This window comes from Anoplopoma fimbria, chromosome 23 (assembly GCF_027596085.1).
Source record: "Anoplopoma fimbria isolate UVic2021 breed Golden Eagle Sablefish chromosome 23, Afim_UVic_2022, whole genome shotgun sequence".
Lineage (NCBI taxonomy): Eukaryota > Metazoa > Chordata > Actinopteri > Perciformes > Anoplopomatidae > Anoplopoma > Anoplopoma fimbria.
This window is the reverse complement of record NC_072471.1, coordinates 17,523,704-17,542,889: the sequence shown is the minus strand read 5'-3', so window position 1 is coordinate 17,542,889 and position 19,186 is coordinate 17,523,704. Positions and strand designations below refer to the sequence as shown.

Here is a 19,186-nt window from a genome sequence, read left to right as displayed (position 1 = left end):
TGTCAAAATACAATGTTTTATTAATGAAAAGAGACATTACATTACATTACATTACAGTCATTTAGCAGACGCTTTTATCCAAAGCGACTTACAGGAAGTGTATTCAACATAGAGAACTACTAGTCACCAGAAGTCATAAGTGCATCTCCTTTCTTAAACAAGCATCTAAAAGCATAAACCAGAGCAAAAGTATAGTGCAGAGGCAAATTACTACCAAAACAATAAATATATCTATCTATCTATCTATCTATCTATCTATCTATCTATCTATCTATCTATCTATCTATCTATCTATCTATCTATCTATCTACATTACAGTCATTTAGCAGACACTTTTATCCAAAGCGACTTACAGGAAGTGTATTCAACATAGGTATTCAAGAGAACTACTAGTCACCAGAAGTCATAAGTGCATCTCCTTTCTTAAACAAGCATCTCAAAGCATAAGCCAGAGCAAAAGTATAGTGCAGAGGCAAATTACTACCAAAACAATAATTGCAACAGACTAATCCGAATAGGATAAGTGCAGTAAACAAATACAAATTCAATAAGTGCAGCAACTAATACGAGTGCACGCAAGAGGACAGGCAGAACAAATACTAAAATAGACCAGGCAGTGCCAATTGACATGTTGTTACAATTACAAAGTCTAAACTTCCTCACCATTAGCCTTTTACTGTATTGTGAGTTTAATGTGCTGCGCATATCTTAATATTAAGGTTATGCATTTCGATATTTTTTCACACTTTGCCTTGATTTGGTAAATTAGTCATCTGGGCTTCTGAAAAAATACAATTTAAGTTTGCTTGTCTAACCACATGACCTAGAACAACAAGTGCTATTGTACATTATTTATTGTTGAGTATCATTACCCTTACATTGTGTGTTCCCTACAGTTTCTTAACTAAAACCCTGTATTTTGAATACATGGTCACTCTCTTTAATTTAAGTTTTACCTATTTCAAAATGTCAATTTTTGCAGGACGTCATTATAATGTCATATAAGGAATTCCACCATCAAGTCAAGTGTAATGATAAATTCATTGTAGTGTTGTTTGACTATTCGTGTTGCCAGAGTGGACTAGATATACGGTCGACACACCTTTAGTAAACCCAGTGACGCTCACGAAGTCAGCCTCCGTATTAGTCAACCAAGTGACTCTACTCAGGAGCCTAAAACTTCATTAAATATATTTGCTTCAAACACATTTACACGGATTACACTAGTTTTGACATACACACTTTAATGCAAAGTAATACACACCAGCCAGCAAAGAAAGACTTTAGAATTATCAGAGGTGGTTGCCAATGTTTAAAGCTTAGGGTTTGTTTTGTGTCTGACATCCTAGCAACAATTGTACAAAATCATACAAAGGCAGGTGTGGCATACACAGGCATATAATTTGTCCAATTATGTCTACACCTCACTGCATTCTCTAAACAAGACACTTACTACCATGTGGCAGAGTGGCCGGCCTCTTGGCACAAACACTATTATGGACTTTTAAAGTTATTTTTGGAGACACTTTGTTAAGTTATAGCAGTCTAATTCAAGTCACGAGCATGAAAGTCAGGTCCGATGTAAATATGAGACACTAAAGCACCACTTTAATTCAAGTCATGAGATTGTAGTCCCCAAATTCTGTCACTCAAAAATACACAACACAACACAGTACAAGTTTAATATACGTTAATCACCTTATAAGGTTTCAGGTTCTTTTCTCTACTTAAATCGCCAAATCTGTGTCCTGTATCACTAACGCTACGTTATGACGGGTCTGGTAAGCCACATTCAAACACTCGCACTACGTCTGGTTTCCTGGCATGCTGCATTGCTGTTGAGCCACACACGTCCTCTGAGTCTTTGAGTCCGAGCTGCAGGAGCGTCCTGGCGGTGTCCGCGTGCTGCCCGATGCAGGCCATGTGAAGAGCTGGGAAGAGAGGAGAGCATAAGATGGTTTTTTTTACCTTACAGGCAGCCATTGGTTTTATTTTTAAAACGGTTCTGAATAATATGTGGATCCCCATTTGCTGTCACTTTTGTGAGGTACTCTTTAGCTGGTCCACACGTAAATAACTTTTGTCTGTTTTAAGAATACTTTTGTCATAGCCTCCATATATCTCAGTATTAGATTTTGCACTTGAATAAAATGCTATCTATCTATCTATCTATCTATCTATCTATCTATCTATCTATCTATCTATCTATCTATCTATCTATCTATCTATCTATCTATCTATCTATCTATCTATCTATCTATCTATCCACCCATCTATCCATCTATCTAATATTTACATAGTTTTTTAAAATTAACTGTGTAATAAACTGAAAAGGACACATAACCTTAATTTTCTTTTAGTTATCACCACTTTATCCTCAAAATGACATAAAGCAGATAAGCTGAGTTTGGCTGTTAAAGCCTAATTAAATAAAGCGTGCTTTTCTCTTTACTTGAACTTTCATCGTTAGTTATTTAGCTTTGAATAATAATATTATAGAGCGATACTTAAGATTTGAAACCACATTCCCGGGGGCTTTAATTTTGTTCAAAACAAAAAGCTCATCACTGCAGCTGCGGTGCAAAACCCAACATGGAGTGAGATACACTGCTTACCAGTTCTTCCCTTTTGGTCCCGAACATGAAGATCTGCCCCAAGCTCCAGCAGAGTTTTTATAGTGGACGTGTGGCCCTCCTGTAAAACACAGAGTGAAATGAGGAAGGAGAGTTTATCTGCAAACTGTAATGTGAAAGGTGTGTATGCAGGTTGGTGAATATTCCCATACTCTAATCTAACTACTGACCCTATTCTGTATACACGACACCTATGGCAACAGTATCAGAGTTTGATAGATGATATCACATATTCTACTTCTAGCACACAAAATACAGCAGACAAATCAATTATTTGTTGACTATGAATCTGTGTAATCAAGAGCTTTGACCTTTTCTTCCTTTCATGTTCACTGCTTGTGACATTTTAGTCTCAGTACCAGTTGTAAAACAAACAATCAACTACAATCATTGGCCCGGTCCCAGACCTCCAGACCATTATGTTTAGCGTGAGCCATCTAAACATTTTCCCATTATTTTAAGCTAATTAACCATTTTCCCATTATTTTTTAGCTATTTCACCATTCATCCATTTAGCTAACAGTTTCAACCATTTGGTTATCCATTTGTCCATTACTTTTAGCTAACATTTTCAACAATTACACATTACTTTTAGCTAACAGTTTCAACCACTAGGCTATTACATTAGATATTTCCCCATATAACAATTTAGTTAACAGCTATTACATTTTGCTATTTTACTGTTTATCCATTTAGCTAAACGTTTCAACCATACAAGCATTACTTTTAGGTAACAGTTTCAAACTTTTTCATTATTTATCCTTTTAGCTAACAGTTACCGCTGTTAATGGTTATAGCTAACTATATATCTGTTACTTTTAGTTATTTCACCGTTTATCCATTATTTTTAACTAACAGTTTAAACAGATTATACATCCCTTTTAGCTAACAGTTTCAACCATTTAGCTATTATTTTTTAGCTATTTCGCCATTTATCCATTAAGTTAAAAGTTCTAATAATTTATCCATAAGTTAGCTGACTATTTTTTTTAACTTCTCTGCTCGCCTGCTTACTTGTTTTATGCATACTCAACACATGGTTTTCAGCTGATTCAATATGTGGATGTATTTTTTTAAACTAAATTGTAATTTCCTTTTTTTTTCAGATTATTAAAGCTACTCCACATCTTTCCACGTATCTTTAAGCCACTGCAGAAGAATCCCATTAGGTACAAGTACCCCAGTTGGGAGTCACTGATCTGACCTTTGCAGCGTAGTGCAGGGCAGTGAGCTGGATGTTAGTGGCCCTCTGATTCACGTCTACGTTTAAGTCCCGCACCAGGAACCGCAGTGCCTCCTCCTGGCCGGTGACGGCGACCTGGTGCACCGCCTGAGCCCCGAGAATGTCAGCCGCAGTTGGAGACGCCTACAGCACACACAAGTCATGTTGTGACAGCGCTCATAAATACCTCCATGTCTACAGAAGCTGAGGCGTCACTGAACTGAAACTTCTTGTTTCAACCATACAGTGTCTACCTGGTGTTTGTCCAGAAGCAGCCGGGCCACAGAAATGTGTCCGCTCCTGACGGCGTCCATGAAAGGAGTGACTCCACAGCTGTCAGTGCAGCCCGGGGCGTAGCCACATCTGGAAGAGCACCAGGTGAAGGTGAGGGTCAGTCAGACATGGTTATCTGTGAGCTGCAAATCATCATCAAGCTCAGAAAGTATGGAGCTATATTTATCCCACATATAAAATTAAGGGTGTGGACATTTTTACAGGCAAAAATACTGAGTCTGCAAACAGGATTGTAACCATCATTCATAATATGTATTTGATGGAGATGAATGACCTTAAACAGGAGATTATTTACCTTTAAACATTACTTTGACAAAAAATTCTAGTCAAGCACAAGGTATATTTTCCCACCTACATTTAAGATTTTCAAATAAAGCTGAAAGCTCCAAAATAGTAAGTCAATGCATCGGACCAAGCCAAAGACTAGCTGGTGAACAAATTGGAGCATTTACCAACTGAAGAGCTTGAAGAGCTAAACAGGGCTAAAGTGGCCAAAAAAGACCTCAAAATGAATGCAGATGTTGCTTCTTATCTGTTGGTTGTGCAAATGAGCAACTGTTTGCTAAACTAGAGTTAGCACTTTGCGGTTGTAGGCCATTGCCAACCAGTCAAATTACAGTTTACATCCATGTCTGTCCAAAATGTCATTGCTTCATAATTTTATCCTATTAAGACATTTGTTCGAAATCAGGAATTCTTGCGTTATAGCCAAAAAGGTGTTTTGTGAGGTCATAGTGACCTTTGACCACCAAATTCTAATCAGTTTAACCATGAGTTCAGGTGGACGTTTGTGTTAAATCTGAAGAAATTCGCTAGCATACACAAGAATGGAGCGGACAAACGGACACTCCCAAACACACAATGCCTTAAGCCATGGTTGTCACCGGCACGGGGGCATAAAAGAATGTTCATATCAACTTAAATGGTCACATTGTTTTCAAAGCTAATTGAAACATTCAACAAATGTGACTTTTTATCTGATGTGTTTTGGTGGAAGTACAATTTCCAACTTACCTCTCCAGCAAGATCCTGACAACCTCCTCACAGCCGTGCATCGCTGTAACAAGGACAGAGAGAGTGCTCGTTCTTAATCTGACATTGAACACAAAAGGTCCCTCACACAACAGGAAAAAACAGATGTTAGTTTTGTAGTCTCCAAATGTCTGTTTGTGTGTGTATGTGTGTGGGGTGGTGACCCCACACCTCGTCCACAAGAGAAGACCACACACAACCAGCCTGAGGTCAGGACATGTTTCTGTGCATCCCAAGCCTTCACATCACGGATACATGGGGATCTGAGGGCTGCTTTACCTGCAGTGTGCAGCGGAGTCCTGCGCGTCTTGCTCTCAGTCCTCCAGACGTCAGGCGCGACATGAAGCAGGTGCTGGACGACCAGGGGGTCGCCCTCCCTGCAGGCGATGTGGAAAGAGTTCCAGCCGTCCTTGTTTTTCAGTGCAGGGTCGGCGCCATGGCACAGCAGCTCCTGGATCACGCCCAGGTTTCTCCGGGTGCAGGCCATCATCAGGGGAGTCCTGAGAGAGAAGAGGCAACACTGACGTCTACTCTGACCAAATCTATGGTGGCAATCACACAATAATCTAATAAACAGTGGTACTATTTTAAAGGCAGATTTCTGGGAAATATAGTAAAGATATAGAATGAAAAACAGGATTATAAAAAATTATATCAGGGAAAGAAAATACTTGCAAATAGAATAAATTACATTAAAATGTGTCAATAGTTCACAATATATTATCAGATATTTCCTTTTTAATCTTTAATTAAACTATTAGACTAGACACCATCAAATTAACTTAAACATTTTTGTCACTTTCAAATGGTGTATAGCATTTTGAAATCCTCACCTTCACAGTATTTTAATTTTATAAATTAAATTGTGCATTAGCTCTAATAAAAAGTAATTTGGCCCAGTTTTTGTACCTCCTGAATAATGATTAACAAGAGACATAAAGTAAAAAAATAAAAAAAGATCAAAACAAGTATTATAAATAAGTAATAACACAGTAAATAATTATTTGGGCATGGAAACAGTCACAACTTACACTGGTTTACATTTTTTCATGTGCTGATGATTGACGGGAGAGTTTATGGAGCTTTAGGAAATACCTTTAAGACACACCTTTTGAGTTTTTTCTTTGACAAAATAGACGCTTAGCTCTGTGAGTCGATTGAACCCATAACACATGAGAGTCACAAATTGGGCTTTTTATTGATAAGCCGGCTGCTGCTGCTTCAAGAATTGATTTTAAGATAACGATATGAAGCCGATATATTCAATTGAGTAAAACAAAACATTCTATAATATATAATATATATATTATAATATAATAATAATAATAATAATAATAATAATAATAGTTGAGGAAAACAGGGAAAAAAGAACTCCTTCGAGCCGGATTCGAACCAGCGACCTAAGGATTTCAGCCTGTCGCCACTACAGTCCTCCGCTCTACCAACTGAGCTATCGAAGGGAGCTGCAAGCCTAGGGACAACAGTTCATACTTAAAGCCAGAAGGGGGCGCTACGTCCATAAATTATTATTATGTGTAAATGTAACCAGGTTGACACGGGCATCCTTACCAGTCGGCTTTCTTCAGGCTGTCCACCTTGGCTCCTTCCCGGAGCAGGTAGCTGACACAGGCCTGGTGGCTCATGGAAGCAGCTTCGTGCAGAGGCCTCTTGTAGTCGTTGTTGTCCAGCTCCATATCCATCCCTACCCGCTTTATTAGATACTCCACCATGTCCAGGTGTCCCTTCCTGGCAGCGTAGTGCAGCAGGGTGTCCCCTGACCGACCGAAGTGTTTGCTGCTGACAGTCTGAACCGCCGCCGACCCACCTAATGATATAAGTTTCTCCAGAGAGCTTACCTGTCCGTCCTGAGCGAGCTTCACCAGCAGTTTACAGGTGTTTTCATCCATGTTGGGTGGAGGTTAAAGGCAGGAACACAAAGTGAATGTGTTGTTCAAAGTGAGAGAAAAGAGTTAGCTGGGCTTCTTGAAGACATGCTGGAGAGAGCTGTTTATGTTGCTGAGTAGTAAAGAATTAAGTGGCCAACCATGACCTTACACTGCTAATAGCTGTCCATAAAAGCAGTACAAAAAGAGCAAGGACAAACAGAAGTTATTATTATATTATAAGGTAATAAATGGTGTCATTGGAGCAAATCTATTATTAACATTTACCCTAATCCCCTTCCGTAGGAAAGCTCACGGATACGACTTTTGTCAAATAAAACATTACTTCAAGTTCAAACTAAACTCATGTTTCCGTTCTTTAGGGAAAACGTTTAATGACCTTAAAACATGTTTATTATTGAATAAGTTAAGCATTATTCATTGTCAACCAATCTTTAGAGATCAATATCATTAATATCCACTCTTCTAACAAGTGTGACAACCCAGACTGTTGAAGAAGGAATACACTTTAGTCGTCCTTACCAGCAGACCGACACGCTGGCCTTTATGGGAAATGTAGTTTTTTGCGAGCTCGATTTGGCTCGTTAAAAACACACCCGACCTGTTTTAAATCAGTTATTTCTTCCAGGATAAGACATTAAATGTTATTTTCCGAGTATTAGATTAAAAATACCACTTTAAGTGCATGGCTCAGCTTGCTGGTTAGAATATAGCGTTGTTAATGACTGTAGTTGTAGTTTTCTCACTTTCTGATTAAGTAGAGCCTGGAGTAAGATATTTATGTATGTAACGCAGAAATATTTTTTTCAGTATCACGCTGATACTGTGAAATGGAGAGAACAGGGCTAATCCTGTTGTTGGTCTAAATGACAGCGAGGAGACAGATCGCTGGTGAACAAGATGAGTCACATCTGGAAGAAGGAGAAAAAAGGGTGGGAGAGGGGAAAAGTGGGATTGTTGGTGAGGGTGAGTCTCAGTCCTCAGAGGTTTTACAACATGTACCATGAACACTAGGAATGAGACTGTCCACCTTCTTTTTTTCTGGTAAGTAGGCTGCATTCTGCATTAGTAACATCTTAAATGTAATGCTGTAAATGTGCAACATGACTGATTAGTTACATATCAGTCAAGTCAAACCAACAGTGACACACCTCCTCCATTTATCTCTTACTTCTTCAGTGCATGTTCACTAAGATAATGCACTTTTTGCACGTATATGTCTGTTCTGTATTGTGAAGTATGATTTGTGTATTTTGTTTGATTTATTCATTTCTGTTGTATTTGTTAGAGAAGAGAACCCTTTGTCCTGCTACACTGAAAAAAATATCTATCTTTAAAAAAAATGTGTACAATTAACTTTTAACTTTAATATCAAGTGGAAAATCTGTAACCATGACACAGTTATGCCATTGTTTCAATGCAATTCAATAGTTTTCTGGATTTTTTTTTCTTCTTCTTTATTTAAATACTCTAGTAGGCCTTGAGTGAAATGATTTGCCTCATTTAAAAAATGAAAATTTCCAGAATATATCCCCAAATTTATTTAACCCTACTGCAACCCACAAAAACATTATTTTCATTATTGTGAGTGAATGTGAATCATGAAAAAGTTAACTGCTTCATTCTGGTTCGGAATTTTTTGCAGTGTGATGACTTAAGTGGTATGGTTTGCACCCCCAACCCCCATTCCCTTATAGTTTGCATGTAACTGTGTGTGGGGATTCCATGCAGTTAAAACCTCCGTAGCTGGTTGCTACATTATCAAAAAATAATTAAAGTGGCACAATTTGTCCATAATGCCTTGAAGAAGCCATTTATATAAAATAATATCATGTGAGGGTTCATATCTGGTGCTACAATTAGGCAAAATGTTGATAATTTGACTTTAAATGCATTGAGATTAGAGAACACATTAAATATAAGCTCAATGCATTGTAATTTGGAAAGACTTGAGTGGATCACTATGCAAGACAGAGGCCGTGTGTAAGGCAGTTTAGTATCTGGAGCTAATCAGGTCCAGATGTTTTGGGCTGCTCTAAACAGTGACAAACAAACCAGAAACAGATGCATGACACAAACCACATGCCCTTTCCTCATTTGGTTAGAGCATTTGTGCATGAAACATGAAAAGCGCCGAAACATGAAAAGCAGACAGAGTCACTACTGTGGGTGTGAAAATGATGAGCAACTTAAAAGTGTACAAATGGAGAGTAACAAGAATGGTGATGATACAAAGACGATGGAGAAAATAGAGATGGGGGGGAAAGGAAAGTTTTTAAGCTGTGAGTTTTGTTGTGAAGGCATTTCTATTCTATAGTTCTATGAAAGTTAAAAAAGCTGGAAGGCAAACATATTCCTTGAAGAAGCCCTGGCATCAGGAAGGAAGGAAGGAAGTGGTGGAAGGTTTTGGACAAGCACAGCACCATGTGGCGGCCAGTGTCTTCTAGCTTTGGGCCTCGGTGACTTTACTGCAGGTCCAGTCACCATGGCAGTTTGTCACAGTCACACACGCTCACACACACAAGACATGTGGCATTTCTGCATATATTTAGTCATTTAACTGTGTTAAGTTTAAATGTAACCATAGCTTTTGGATTCAACCAACCCAATTAAATCCATCCATATGAGGGCCCTAAAGTGGTTATACAAACCCTGAGATGGACAAAAATCCTCTGAATGAGAAACAATGGTCTACATAAACAGAAGAACCTTTATCTTCTCTTTGCATTTGTTAAACGTGTCTCACAGTATGAAACTATCTCGACTGTGGAAAGCAAGCAATAGGCCCCTTTTGACAGCTGCCATTTTGACACGTCAATGGTTGGTCCTGTTCCATTTAGGTTTTCCAGGGATCTTGTATTGTGCATGCTGGGAATGTCTGTAGCACACTAAATAGAATGGGACCATACTAATGTTATTAACTACACCAGTGTTTAACCTGCTATGACGTGTCAAAATGGCTGCTGTGAAAAGGGCCTATCTCTGCAGGGAAATGCTTTCCTAATGCAGCTTAAAGAAATAGAAAGCACTGCTGAGTTTTAATTTGAATACTTCTGTACTTACACTTGCTAGTTCAAGTGCACATGTGCGTTCACACACAACATGCAGTGCACTATGAGAACCGGGATGGTTTACTGGCAACGGTCTAAAAATTGACTGTGGAGCCCTTGACACTTCTTACCCTCAACAGTCGCCATCTTGGCTACGTAGCGAAAGGAGAGGTTCCAGCAGCGGTTGCTCCATTGAACACCGCACTTTACTTATTGAATAGTTAAGTACCTATTGTCAGATAAAAGCCTTCAGTATTGTTTATTGGGTAGTTTAGCAGTCTGTATTTATTTGGTACCACAAACGAAAACACCACTAGCTAGCTGACGTTAGCTGTTAGCTGTGAGTGCACAGCAGTCATGCTCCATTGAAACAACGCTACCCTGTCAAAATTCAACACTAGTAACTTTATATTGTACCCAATGTACTACATGGAAGTGTTCTAACAGAAGTATCCAAATCGACACAGCAGTTTTTCCTGGTTTGAGAGAAACATTTTCGATTAGGAGGAACATTCTTTGCCAATTTAAGAAAAGTACGGCAAAAAAGCGTACTTTTTGTACATTTTTTAGAGTAACAATAAATGTATGCTGGCCTTTTGTCGAGGGAACCGGTGCGCTGCTAACTGCCTGGTTGCACTACAATAATATGTATCACTCTTTTTCGTCTTTTTAACTTCTCTTGAGTGACTAAATAGCTCTGTATCTGTCTGTGTGTGTTTGCAGATGTTGCTGGAAGCAAACATGAAATATGACTCTCCTAAGAAAAAGTAAGTGAAAACAAATTGTACTACAAATGTAATGTGCTGATTTATTGTCTGGGGTTCTATAAATTGACAGGAGATCTTAATGTTGATGGACATTAACACTAGACAGTCTCATAATAACAATGGCATCAGTATTTCTTTGTGCAAAGGCCAGTGAGGAAACCCTCTTTATTCCTCTACAGCAGGGGTGTCAAACTCAAATACACAGTGGGCCGAAATAAAGAAATTGATACAAGTCAAGGGCCAGATGGGTTCAAGGTTTATTGAAAACTTATTGAAAGAACCTTAGGGCACATATTGAACCTGGAACTAACAAGGCCTATAGAGTATTGCCTATAAAACAACATTAATTATGAAATAAATTAAATAAAAATTATAAATAATACATAAATAAATAAAAATAATAATAATAATAATAAAATCAGTTTCATTAATTGCTTATGGCTCTATCTGCAGTTTTTCCAGAGTAATTTCAAGTGAAAACATTTTCTACAGGCAAACAACAGCCAAAAATAATTTACTTCAAAGAAAAATCAAATGTCCTGTAGTAGCAAGAGAAAAAAAATGCAAAAATGAAACTACATTAAAAACTGAAAATGCATCAAAGCACCGTTTGCTGCTCTGTGATGCTCACTGGTCTGAGCCAGACACTTGGTGTCTCATCTTGGATACAAGTTCATCAATGTCTGGGGTCAGGATTGAGTGAAGGTGCTCATCAGTAAGACGAGTCCTGTGTGAAGTTCTGTCTATCTTCATCAGAGAGAACAGTTGTTCACAGTATATGCTGCCAAACATAGAGAGCGTCTGAGCAGCCTGGGAGCGCAGCTGGGGCATCGTGTCGGGGATGAAACGTGGAAACTCTGCAGCCCACAGACTCATATTTTTCTTATGTTGTATTCTTTCATTACAGCCACACTGTCTCCGCACAGAAGACACACAGCTTTGCCCTTTACATCCGCCAACATATACTGAGCCTCCCACCTGTCTTGAAAACTCCTGTTTTGAAATTCCACCTTTCGTTTAGCCATTTTTTGGGGAGAGGGATAGTTGAAAGTTGACACAAGTGGTATGTAATACAGACTGTGAGGCCCGCGATTGACGTGCCGACACACGGACAGTGCATTGTGGGATTTGTAGTATTTTGGTGGTGCGTGCGATATACCGGCAAAATAGATTTTATCATGCGGGCCAAAGATAATTCATTCATGGGCCGGATGTGGCCCGCGGGCCTTGAGTTTGACACATGTGCTCTACAGGAAAGCATCCAGCTTCCCTGCACGTGCTCCAAATGTGTGTGTGTGTGTGTGTGTGTGTGTGTGTGTGTGTGTGTGTGTGTGTGTGTGTGTGTGTGTGTGTGTGTGTGTGTTTGTGCTGGGGAGGGTTGATGAGGTAACCACATGACAGGCTGTCAGACTTTACAAAAAAATGGCACACGCTTCAAAAGTTTGTGTAGTTTAAGAGTCATAATTCAATAACTGTAACGTCTGCTGTTGCGCTGAATGTATTCTCAGAATCACTCAATCTTTTAGGTTTTTAAAACACCTTAAACTCTGTGTATTTACCCCTCAGTCTCTCAGACTTGAGGAAAAAGTTCTATTACTGGGGAAATATTATATATTCCACCCAACATTGTCAAAGGAGGTTTCTTTGGTACTACTACTACTACTACTACTACTACTACTACTACTACTACTACTACTACTACTACTACTATTCTATTCCCTACAGAAGCTAATATAATTGAGTAAATGTTCTTCTGTTGGCCTAATATTAAATTCAGAGTATTTAAGATCACATATTTGATTAGCAATGATTTTTATGCAAAATTCCTAACCTGTTTTCATAATGTTTGCCTCTTTTTTTATTTGTATGTTTCATCATTCATTTATATTATGAATTATTTTTCAATTAATTGAGGTACAGGTGGAAGGAGTGGGCTCTTGCTTTTTCTCTGTTTTGGATGTTCCACGGGGACTTTCCAGTCTCCAGGTTTGATATGTAGAATTTGTCACTTGGTGACTCCTTCAATACTGGCGCCTTAATGTTATGAAACGCTTTTGTTTCGTCTCTGCTGTTAGTTTATGCTTTTATTTTTTTTAATCTTTTGAACGTTTTCATTTTTGTTAATGTTCCTTTAAAACTAAAAAAATAACTAATAAAATTAGAAATTAAAACAATTCAAAACTGGATCTTCAGGAGGTTAAGAATTATCATAAAAATGTCTAAGAAAGTACGTATCTGGGTCAGTAAGTCCTGAATATTTTAGTGTAAAACTGCTGCTCAGTTTGTGCAGAAGTAGTTATGGCACCTGGATGAGCAGCCAGACATGATAAAAGTGTCCGTTAACGGGATGCAGATGGGTATTCGACTCTCCGTTCCCTCAGGTCTGCCTGACTGCAGCTGGTGTTCAACTTTAGGGGTGAAACACATGTGTATTTCTGCTGCAATGAGAAAAAATGAGTCAGCATTTTTGCTCTTCTGCTTCTCTCGTTTCCTAGTCCTTTTGTTCTATGATATAATCATAGATTATCTAATCAGTAAATACACCTATTGGGAATTTTGATTTTTTTACGTGTCTTAAAAAAGGAAGTCGCTAACAAGTTTATAAATGAAACTACAAAACTTCCTCACGCTGAACACTAGTCCTCCTTTAACTTAGTGGTGGTGACATGAAGTCAAGGGACCACGGTGTAGTTTGTTAATAGCCAAAAGTTGTCTTTTACTTCTAGCTTTAGCATTAGTGCTTCAAAAATCACAAAAGTAGTGTTCATTTGTGATAATTATCTTACAGTATCATAAACATTTGTTTATATTCTATAATATTCCAACACGTCAGCACTCTATTATATGTTTCCCTACTGATGTAAGTTTTTAGGAGGTATAATCTTTGTAACCTTGAAAAACAGACAGCAGAACTGCTTATGAAAATGTCCACCCCGCGTTACTGGCAGAACTCTTAACAGAATGATTGGATGTAAGCTACTTCTGCTCGTTTAAAACATTGACCCTCCCTCTCCCTGTGTTTCAGTTAACCGGGTGCTCCTGCTGCTGCTGGTGCTGATGGTGTGTCTCCTGCTGCACAGTACACTGCTCAAAGCCTCCTCTCGGCCCAAACTCTCAGGTTTGCCCACACAGGCTTTATTCAAATCTGTATTGTTTGAGAAAATTAAAGTAAAATATATAAAACCGAATTTATCTTCTTCCTATGTGCGATGGAGCCCTATTATTGTTCAAAAACTATTAAAACACACCAATGAGCCAAACTGTTGCACTTGGCGACATGTTCCTTCATTATCATGAACACACACTGTAGTGTATTAGACTTAATCCAACTTAAACCATCCCGCTGCCAAAAATACTCACTAGAGCAACAAATGTGTATCAATGCGCAGCTGAAAATAGCCCCTAACAAATGCACAAGATAAACTCTCTTTTGTTACAAGATTACTGATCATTTTTGGGGGAAAATCTCTCTCAGATAACTGGAAGAGCCTCGGAAGTGCAGTGCGAGTTCCCGCAGTGAGAGTTTCAGAGGCAGATAGCGTTGTCCCAGTAGTGATATGCGCGTCGGAGGAGCGCATCGGTGCAACCATGGCGGTCATCAACAGCGTCTACAGCAACACGGACGCCAGCGTGTTCTTCTATATTGTCACTCTACGCGATGCCGTGAAACTGACGAGGTTTGTCACCTGCCTTTTGTAAATGTATAGATATATAGATATTTAATTGTCAGTGTTTATTGGGGGGTCACCTTACATCCCCGTATCCTTGTGACTTTTTATTTACCCGACCTTTCTTTCTTTGCGTCTTCCCAGACAGTACATAGTGAAGACTAAACTGAAAGGCATCAAATATAAGATAGTGGAATTTAACCCCATGGTTCTGAAAGGAAAAGTGAAGCCAGATTCTTCCCGACCCGAACTGTTACATCCAGTGAGTTCTGGGTTTGCCCTTGTTCACGTATCGACACATACCTTACACACGCACAGATTAAGCTCCAACGTGCGTTACTCAACATCTGAATGTTACCGTCACAAAGATGTGACAATAATAACTTTTGTTTTGTTTTGCAGCTCAACTTTGTCCGCTTTTACCTGCCCCTGCTTGACATCCACCACAAAAGGGTGATTTACTTAGACGATGATGTCATTGTGCAGGGTATGTATGTGATCACGGTAGGAAGGAATCCATGCATCCTTTTGGATGAAATGGTTTTAGGGCTTTAAAAGCTACAATATATAAATATTGTAATACCTAACACTTTATTAGTATTTGTTTAAAGAGAGTCCAGTAGTGTGACTCCAGCAGTCATTAACTATATATAGTATAAACATTTAGATATACGTATGAATAATAAGTACAACATACATAATTACATAATTAAGTATATCATTTTATGTATAACTTATGTACAGTTTGTGTAATATTCGAACACTACAGCGTAATACTCTATGAATTACATATAATAGAAATCAAAGTGAGTACTGTGATACAGCACAAAACAATAATATAAAAGCACAATAATAACAAGAAGTAGTAATATAGTATTGTTATATATTGATATACATAACATAATGCAATGTAAGATCAAGTATTAAATTATTAAAAAATGTTTACCCTATTCTATAGTCTTATGATTGAGATTGACAATTTCTCATCGATAAACATCAAATCCACACATTGTTTTTAAGTTTTTTTTTACTGATTTTGTATTAATTCCGTATTTATGCAGTGAGACTAAAATAAACAATATAGACCCATTTCTACAGAGGTGGGCGATAGTGGTGTAACAGTTATGGAAGGTGTGTATATGTTACAGTCTTGTTATGCTTTTCAGGCGACATCAAGGATCTGTTTAATATGAAACTGAAGCCAGGTCATGCTGCTGCTTTCTCCACCGACTGCGACCTCCCCTCCACACATGAGATGGTGCGCAGCATCGGCATGCAGGTGGATTTTTATGTCTTTTATCATATTGTTTCATAATCACTTCAGGTATTACCCCGCCAGTGTGAAGAGACATTGTAATTGCTGTTTGTCTGATAATCAAAGAAACCCCGTAAATGTGGGTCTGCTCACTTTTTGCATTTAGCTTGTGTCATTTAAAAGAAGTATGCAGTAAAAGATGCATGTATTTTTATTAATGCCAATTGTTTTCAATTCACAACAACAGGGTCTTCACTTTGGACCATTAGAGGAACTGATACTGAATGTTATATTCCTTTGATTAGACACTCTGGTTTATTTATATATGGCGTCCTCTCCTCTGAGCTTGTCCCCTAGACAACCTACATGGGCTTCCTGGACTACAGGCAACTGAAAGTAAGGGACCTGGGCATCGACCCCAGAGAATGCTCTTTTAACCCCGGAGTGTTTGTGGCAGATGTCAGCGAATGGAAGAAACAGAAGATCACCAAACAGTTGGAGAAATGGATGGAGGAGAATTTCAGGTACACACAGTGACCAGCAGTTTCTGGAAACCCTCACATTGCATTTTAGCCACATGTACAGCTCAAATATGAAGCTGTGGGGTAAAACAATAGCATATTGTAATTTGATTGGCAAAGGGGAACTGTATGAAAACAATAGAATACTTACTTGAATACAAAACAAAAAACTGCATGCAATTTTCAGTCCCTTATCAGGGATTCTGAACTAATTTTCTGAGGGCCTCCTTCACCTAAATCTCTGGTTTGATGATACAAGGTAACAAGATTCCAAACATACATAAGAAGGAGAAAATATGACATATCTTCTTGTTATACTGGTATCCCGCCCCTCTGCTTTGTACGGATATGTTTTGCTATGGTGGTTTCATCTGACTACATTCTGTTAATCTCAACAGTTATGCTGATGATGCATGATTATACCTTATTGTTTATCCAAAAATCTCAAGTGATTTCTGCTTCCTGTCTATGTATCAAATAAGATATGAGTCATATTTACTATTTAACTAAATAAAGATTTTTATATTTTTTTCTGTTGACTTTAAGATGATAGAGATGGGCATATTCTCACTAATTTGAGAAGTTTCTATGGATTTTTGGCTAGAACGTTTTTACTTGGCTGTAATTCCCTTTTTTGAATTCAAAGTTTCTATTGAAGTTTTTGAATTGAGCTTCAAATGTATGTCACCATATTTTATGACGTCACCACCCTAAAGAAAGAATTCAAACAAAATCCTCAGTTTGAATATAGTGATTAAATAAGTCTTTTTTTTTATCAAATCACCTTTCTTTAATGTGTTTTGTGTGCAGCCAGCGGGAGTGCCAACAGTTTTTGACCGCAGTGAAAATGTTGGTTTCTAAAGGTTAAATGCCAAAAAAGAATGATTAAATAAAAACATGTTGTAAATTTCAGTTCCAGTTAATTTGTTGGAATATTGTTATATTATATTATATTATATTATATTATAATTGTTTCATGTTTCTTTTACTGTATGTTGGCTGTTTACTTTTCAATGTCAAGCACTTTGAATTGCATATCACTTGTTTAGGCTGTAACTTGAATGTACATTTTCATCTTTACATCTTTTAAGAGTTGTGGAACAGTAGAAGCATCTGCCTGATCAGAAACCCTCTTACTCCTCTCCTCTCCACCAGGCACAACATATACAGCAGTGCAATGGCAGGAGGCGTGGCAACTCCACCCATGCTGATAGTTTTTCATGACAAATACACTACACTGGACCCATTATGGCACGTCAGACACATGGGTGAGATCATCACTCCTATTCACTTACAGAATAATATGAGTATATGTTGTGAAATGCCTTATTGCTGTGTTATTGGAAGCTCATTTTAGCATATGAAGTATAGAAAACACACTTTTACAAATAACAATAAAGTTATTAAAGTATTTTAATGGAGCTTATCATAATACATTATAAACAAGATGAGTAGAAATAAAATAGCATTTAACATATATTTAAATATAGAAGTGACTAATAATATATTGAATTTGATGTGAAGTGGATAAAATATGCTACATACAGACAGTCGTTTGAATTCAAAGAGCTTTCCTGTGTGTCCAGGCTGGAGTCCAGACGCCCGCTATTCAGAGAGCTTCCTACAGGAGGCGCACCTGCTGCACTGGAACGGTCCTTTTAAACCATGGAGTCACCCTGCTGTTCACTTGGATCTGTGGGAGAAGTGGTTTATCCCAGACCCCTCCAGGAAGTTCTCCTTGGTCCGACCTGAGAGCGACAGCTGAGGTCTGTGGGACATCCCATGTGTGAGCCTCATGTGGACAAGAAGCATGTGAAGTTCAGGATTTACTTGAGCAGTGTACTGCAAAACGTACGGAGAATGAAATGCCGTGGAATGCAATGCTCTATGTGTTTATCCTACTTATGTCAAATACACAAAATGTGACAGATCTGTTGTCTAAAGCAAGTGACAGATAGCTGTAAAGATATTAGAATATAACTTGTAGGAATGTGTTGAAAGTTAAAATGAGACGCTCATAACACTGACAAGAGTTTAGAGTCTTTGTAAATTGTGTTAAGCAATAGAAAATGTCTTTCCATGCGAACCTGAAATACATTTTCAGAACTCAGAATTTGCAGTCTCATTTTTGCTGACACTTTCATGCTTCAAATAAGGACTTGAAATCTTGAAGCAATACATAACTGTGTCCTGTTACCATAGATATATTACGGATAGTTAGCTTTATTCAAAATTTTGGGACATTGTTGAACCAGGAAATAATACCGGCAAACTAATGACATTCATGGCAGTTTATTTTGAACACAAATTAAGCAATGTAAGCATGCTAACAAGCTAAACTACTACACATTATAACCTTCTGAAACATCATACCTGCTAAAGGTCAGCATGTCAGAATTATCACTGTTAGCAGCATTGCCATCCGAGTGTTAGCATTTAGCTCAAATCCCAGCTGTCGTATAGCTTCCAGAGCTGCTAGCATGGCTTTGGACTCCTAGAACTGTTGCTAAACACTGAATCAAATGTATTGAAAGGAGCTCTACTCAAAGCTCTGCAGATCTATGGAGCTTTTTGAGCCCCTTTTAGCTTATTTGTTTCTGTTCGGGATCCTACCTGACCAACACAAAACAGTAGACAAGTTAGCTGCTGGTTGAAGATACAGTACAGAATCAAGCACCCTAAAAACCTAAAAAGAAAAAAAAAAATTCAAAGTGCTTTAAATTAGGCAAAATCCATTAGACCAACTAATCATTTCATTAAAAAAAAGGATTCACTGTCATTCTTGCTAGTGTGGCTATTTCTATATTCTATATCAAATGCTGTTTTCATAGTTATGTAAC

General features: G+C 38.1%; 2 protein-coding genes and 1 non-coding gene across 3 annotated transcripts; 1 reads left to right on the top strand and 2 right to left on the bottom strand.

Annotated features, from left to right (window-relative positions):
- Nucleotides 1-1,239: 1,239 nt before the first annotated feature.
- ankrd16 (ankyrin repeat domain 16) lies at nucleotides 1,240-7,223 on the bottom strand. The gene is made up of 7 exons (XM_054624597.1): nucleotides 6,751-7,223; nucleotides 5,461-5,681; nucleotides 5,164-5,206; nucleotides 4,110-4,218; nucleotides 3,838-3,999; nucleotides 2,616-2,694; nucleotides 1,240-1,931 (listed from the first exon to the last, which is right to left on the bottom strand). Exons 1-7 carry the CDS (start codon nucleotides 7,086-7,088, stop codon nucleotides 1,768-1,770), a joined length of 1,116 nt encoding a protein of 371 aa, XP_054480572.1. The 5' UTR covers nucleotides 7,089-7,223; the 3' UTR covers nucleotides 1,240-1,767.
- On the bottom strand, nucleotides 6,554-6,641 carry trnay-gua (transfer RNA tyrosine (anticodon GUA)). The gene is given in 2 exon segments: nucleotides 6,554-6,589; nucleotides 6,605-6,641. It is a non-coding gene; the product is annotated as a tRNA-Tyr (tRNA).
- Nucleotides 7,224-8,045: 822 nt separating the features above from the next.
- glt8d2 (glycosyltransferase 8 domain containing 2) lies at nucleotides 8,046-18,390 on the top strand. Its single transcript, XM_054624598.1, has 10 exons — nucleotides 8,046-8,129; nucleotides 10,859-10,902; nucleotides 13,928-14,020; nucleotides 14,378-14,579; nucleotides 14,715-14,832; nucleotides 14,973-15,057; nucleotides 15,737-15,849; nucleotides 16,183-16,349; nucleotides 17,502-17,614; nucleotides 17,933-18,390. The coding sequence occupies exons 2-10, from the start codon at nucleotides 10,884-10,886 to the stop codon at nucleotides 18,109-18,111; spliced, it is 1,089 nt and encodes a 362-aa protein (XP_054480573.1). The 5' UTR covers nucleotides 8,046-8,129; nucleotides 10,859-10,883; the 3' UTR covers nucleotides 18,112-18,390.
- The last annotated feature ends 796 nt before the right edge of the window (nucleotides 18,391-19,186 follow it).

Coding starts and splice junctions, on each gene's coding strand:
- ankrd16 (XM_054624597.1), bottom strand. CDS start 7,088: ATGGATGAAAACACCTGTAAACTGCTGGTGAAGCTCGCTCAGGACGGA. Junction 5,207..5,460: donor GACTCCGCTGCACACTGCAG/GTAAAGCAGCCC, acceptor TCCTTGTTACAG/CGATGCACGGCTGTGAGGAG. Junction 4,219..5,163: donor GTCAGGATCTTGCTGGAGAG/GTAAGTTGGAAA, acceptor GTGCTCTTCCAG/ATGTGGCTACGCCCCGGGCT.
- glt8d2 (XM_054624598.1), top strand. Junction 14,580..14,714: donor GATGCCGTGAAACTGACGAG/GTTTGTCACCTG, acceptor GCGTCTTCCCAG/ACAGTACATAGTGAAGACTA. Junction 16,350..17,501: donor TGGATGGAGGAGAATTTCAG/GTACACACAGTG, acceptor CCTCTCCACCAG/GCACAACATATACAGCAGTG.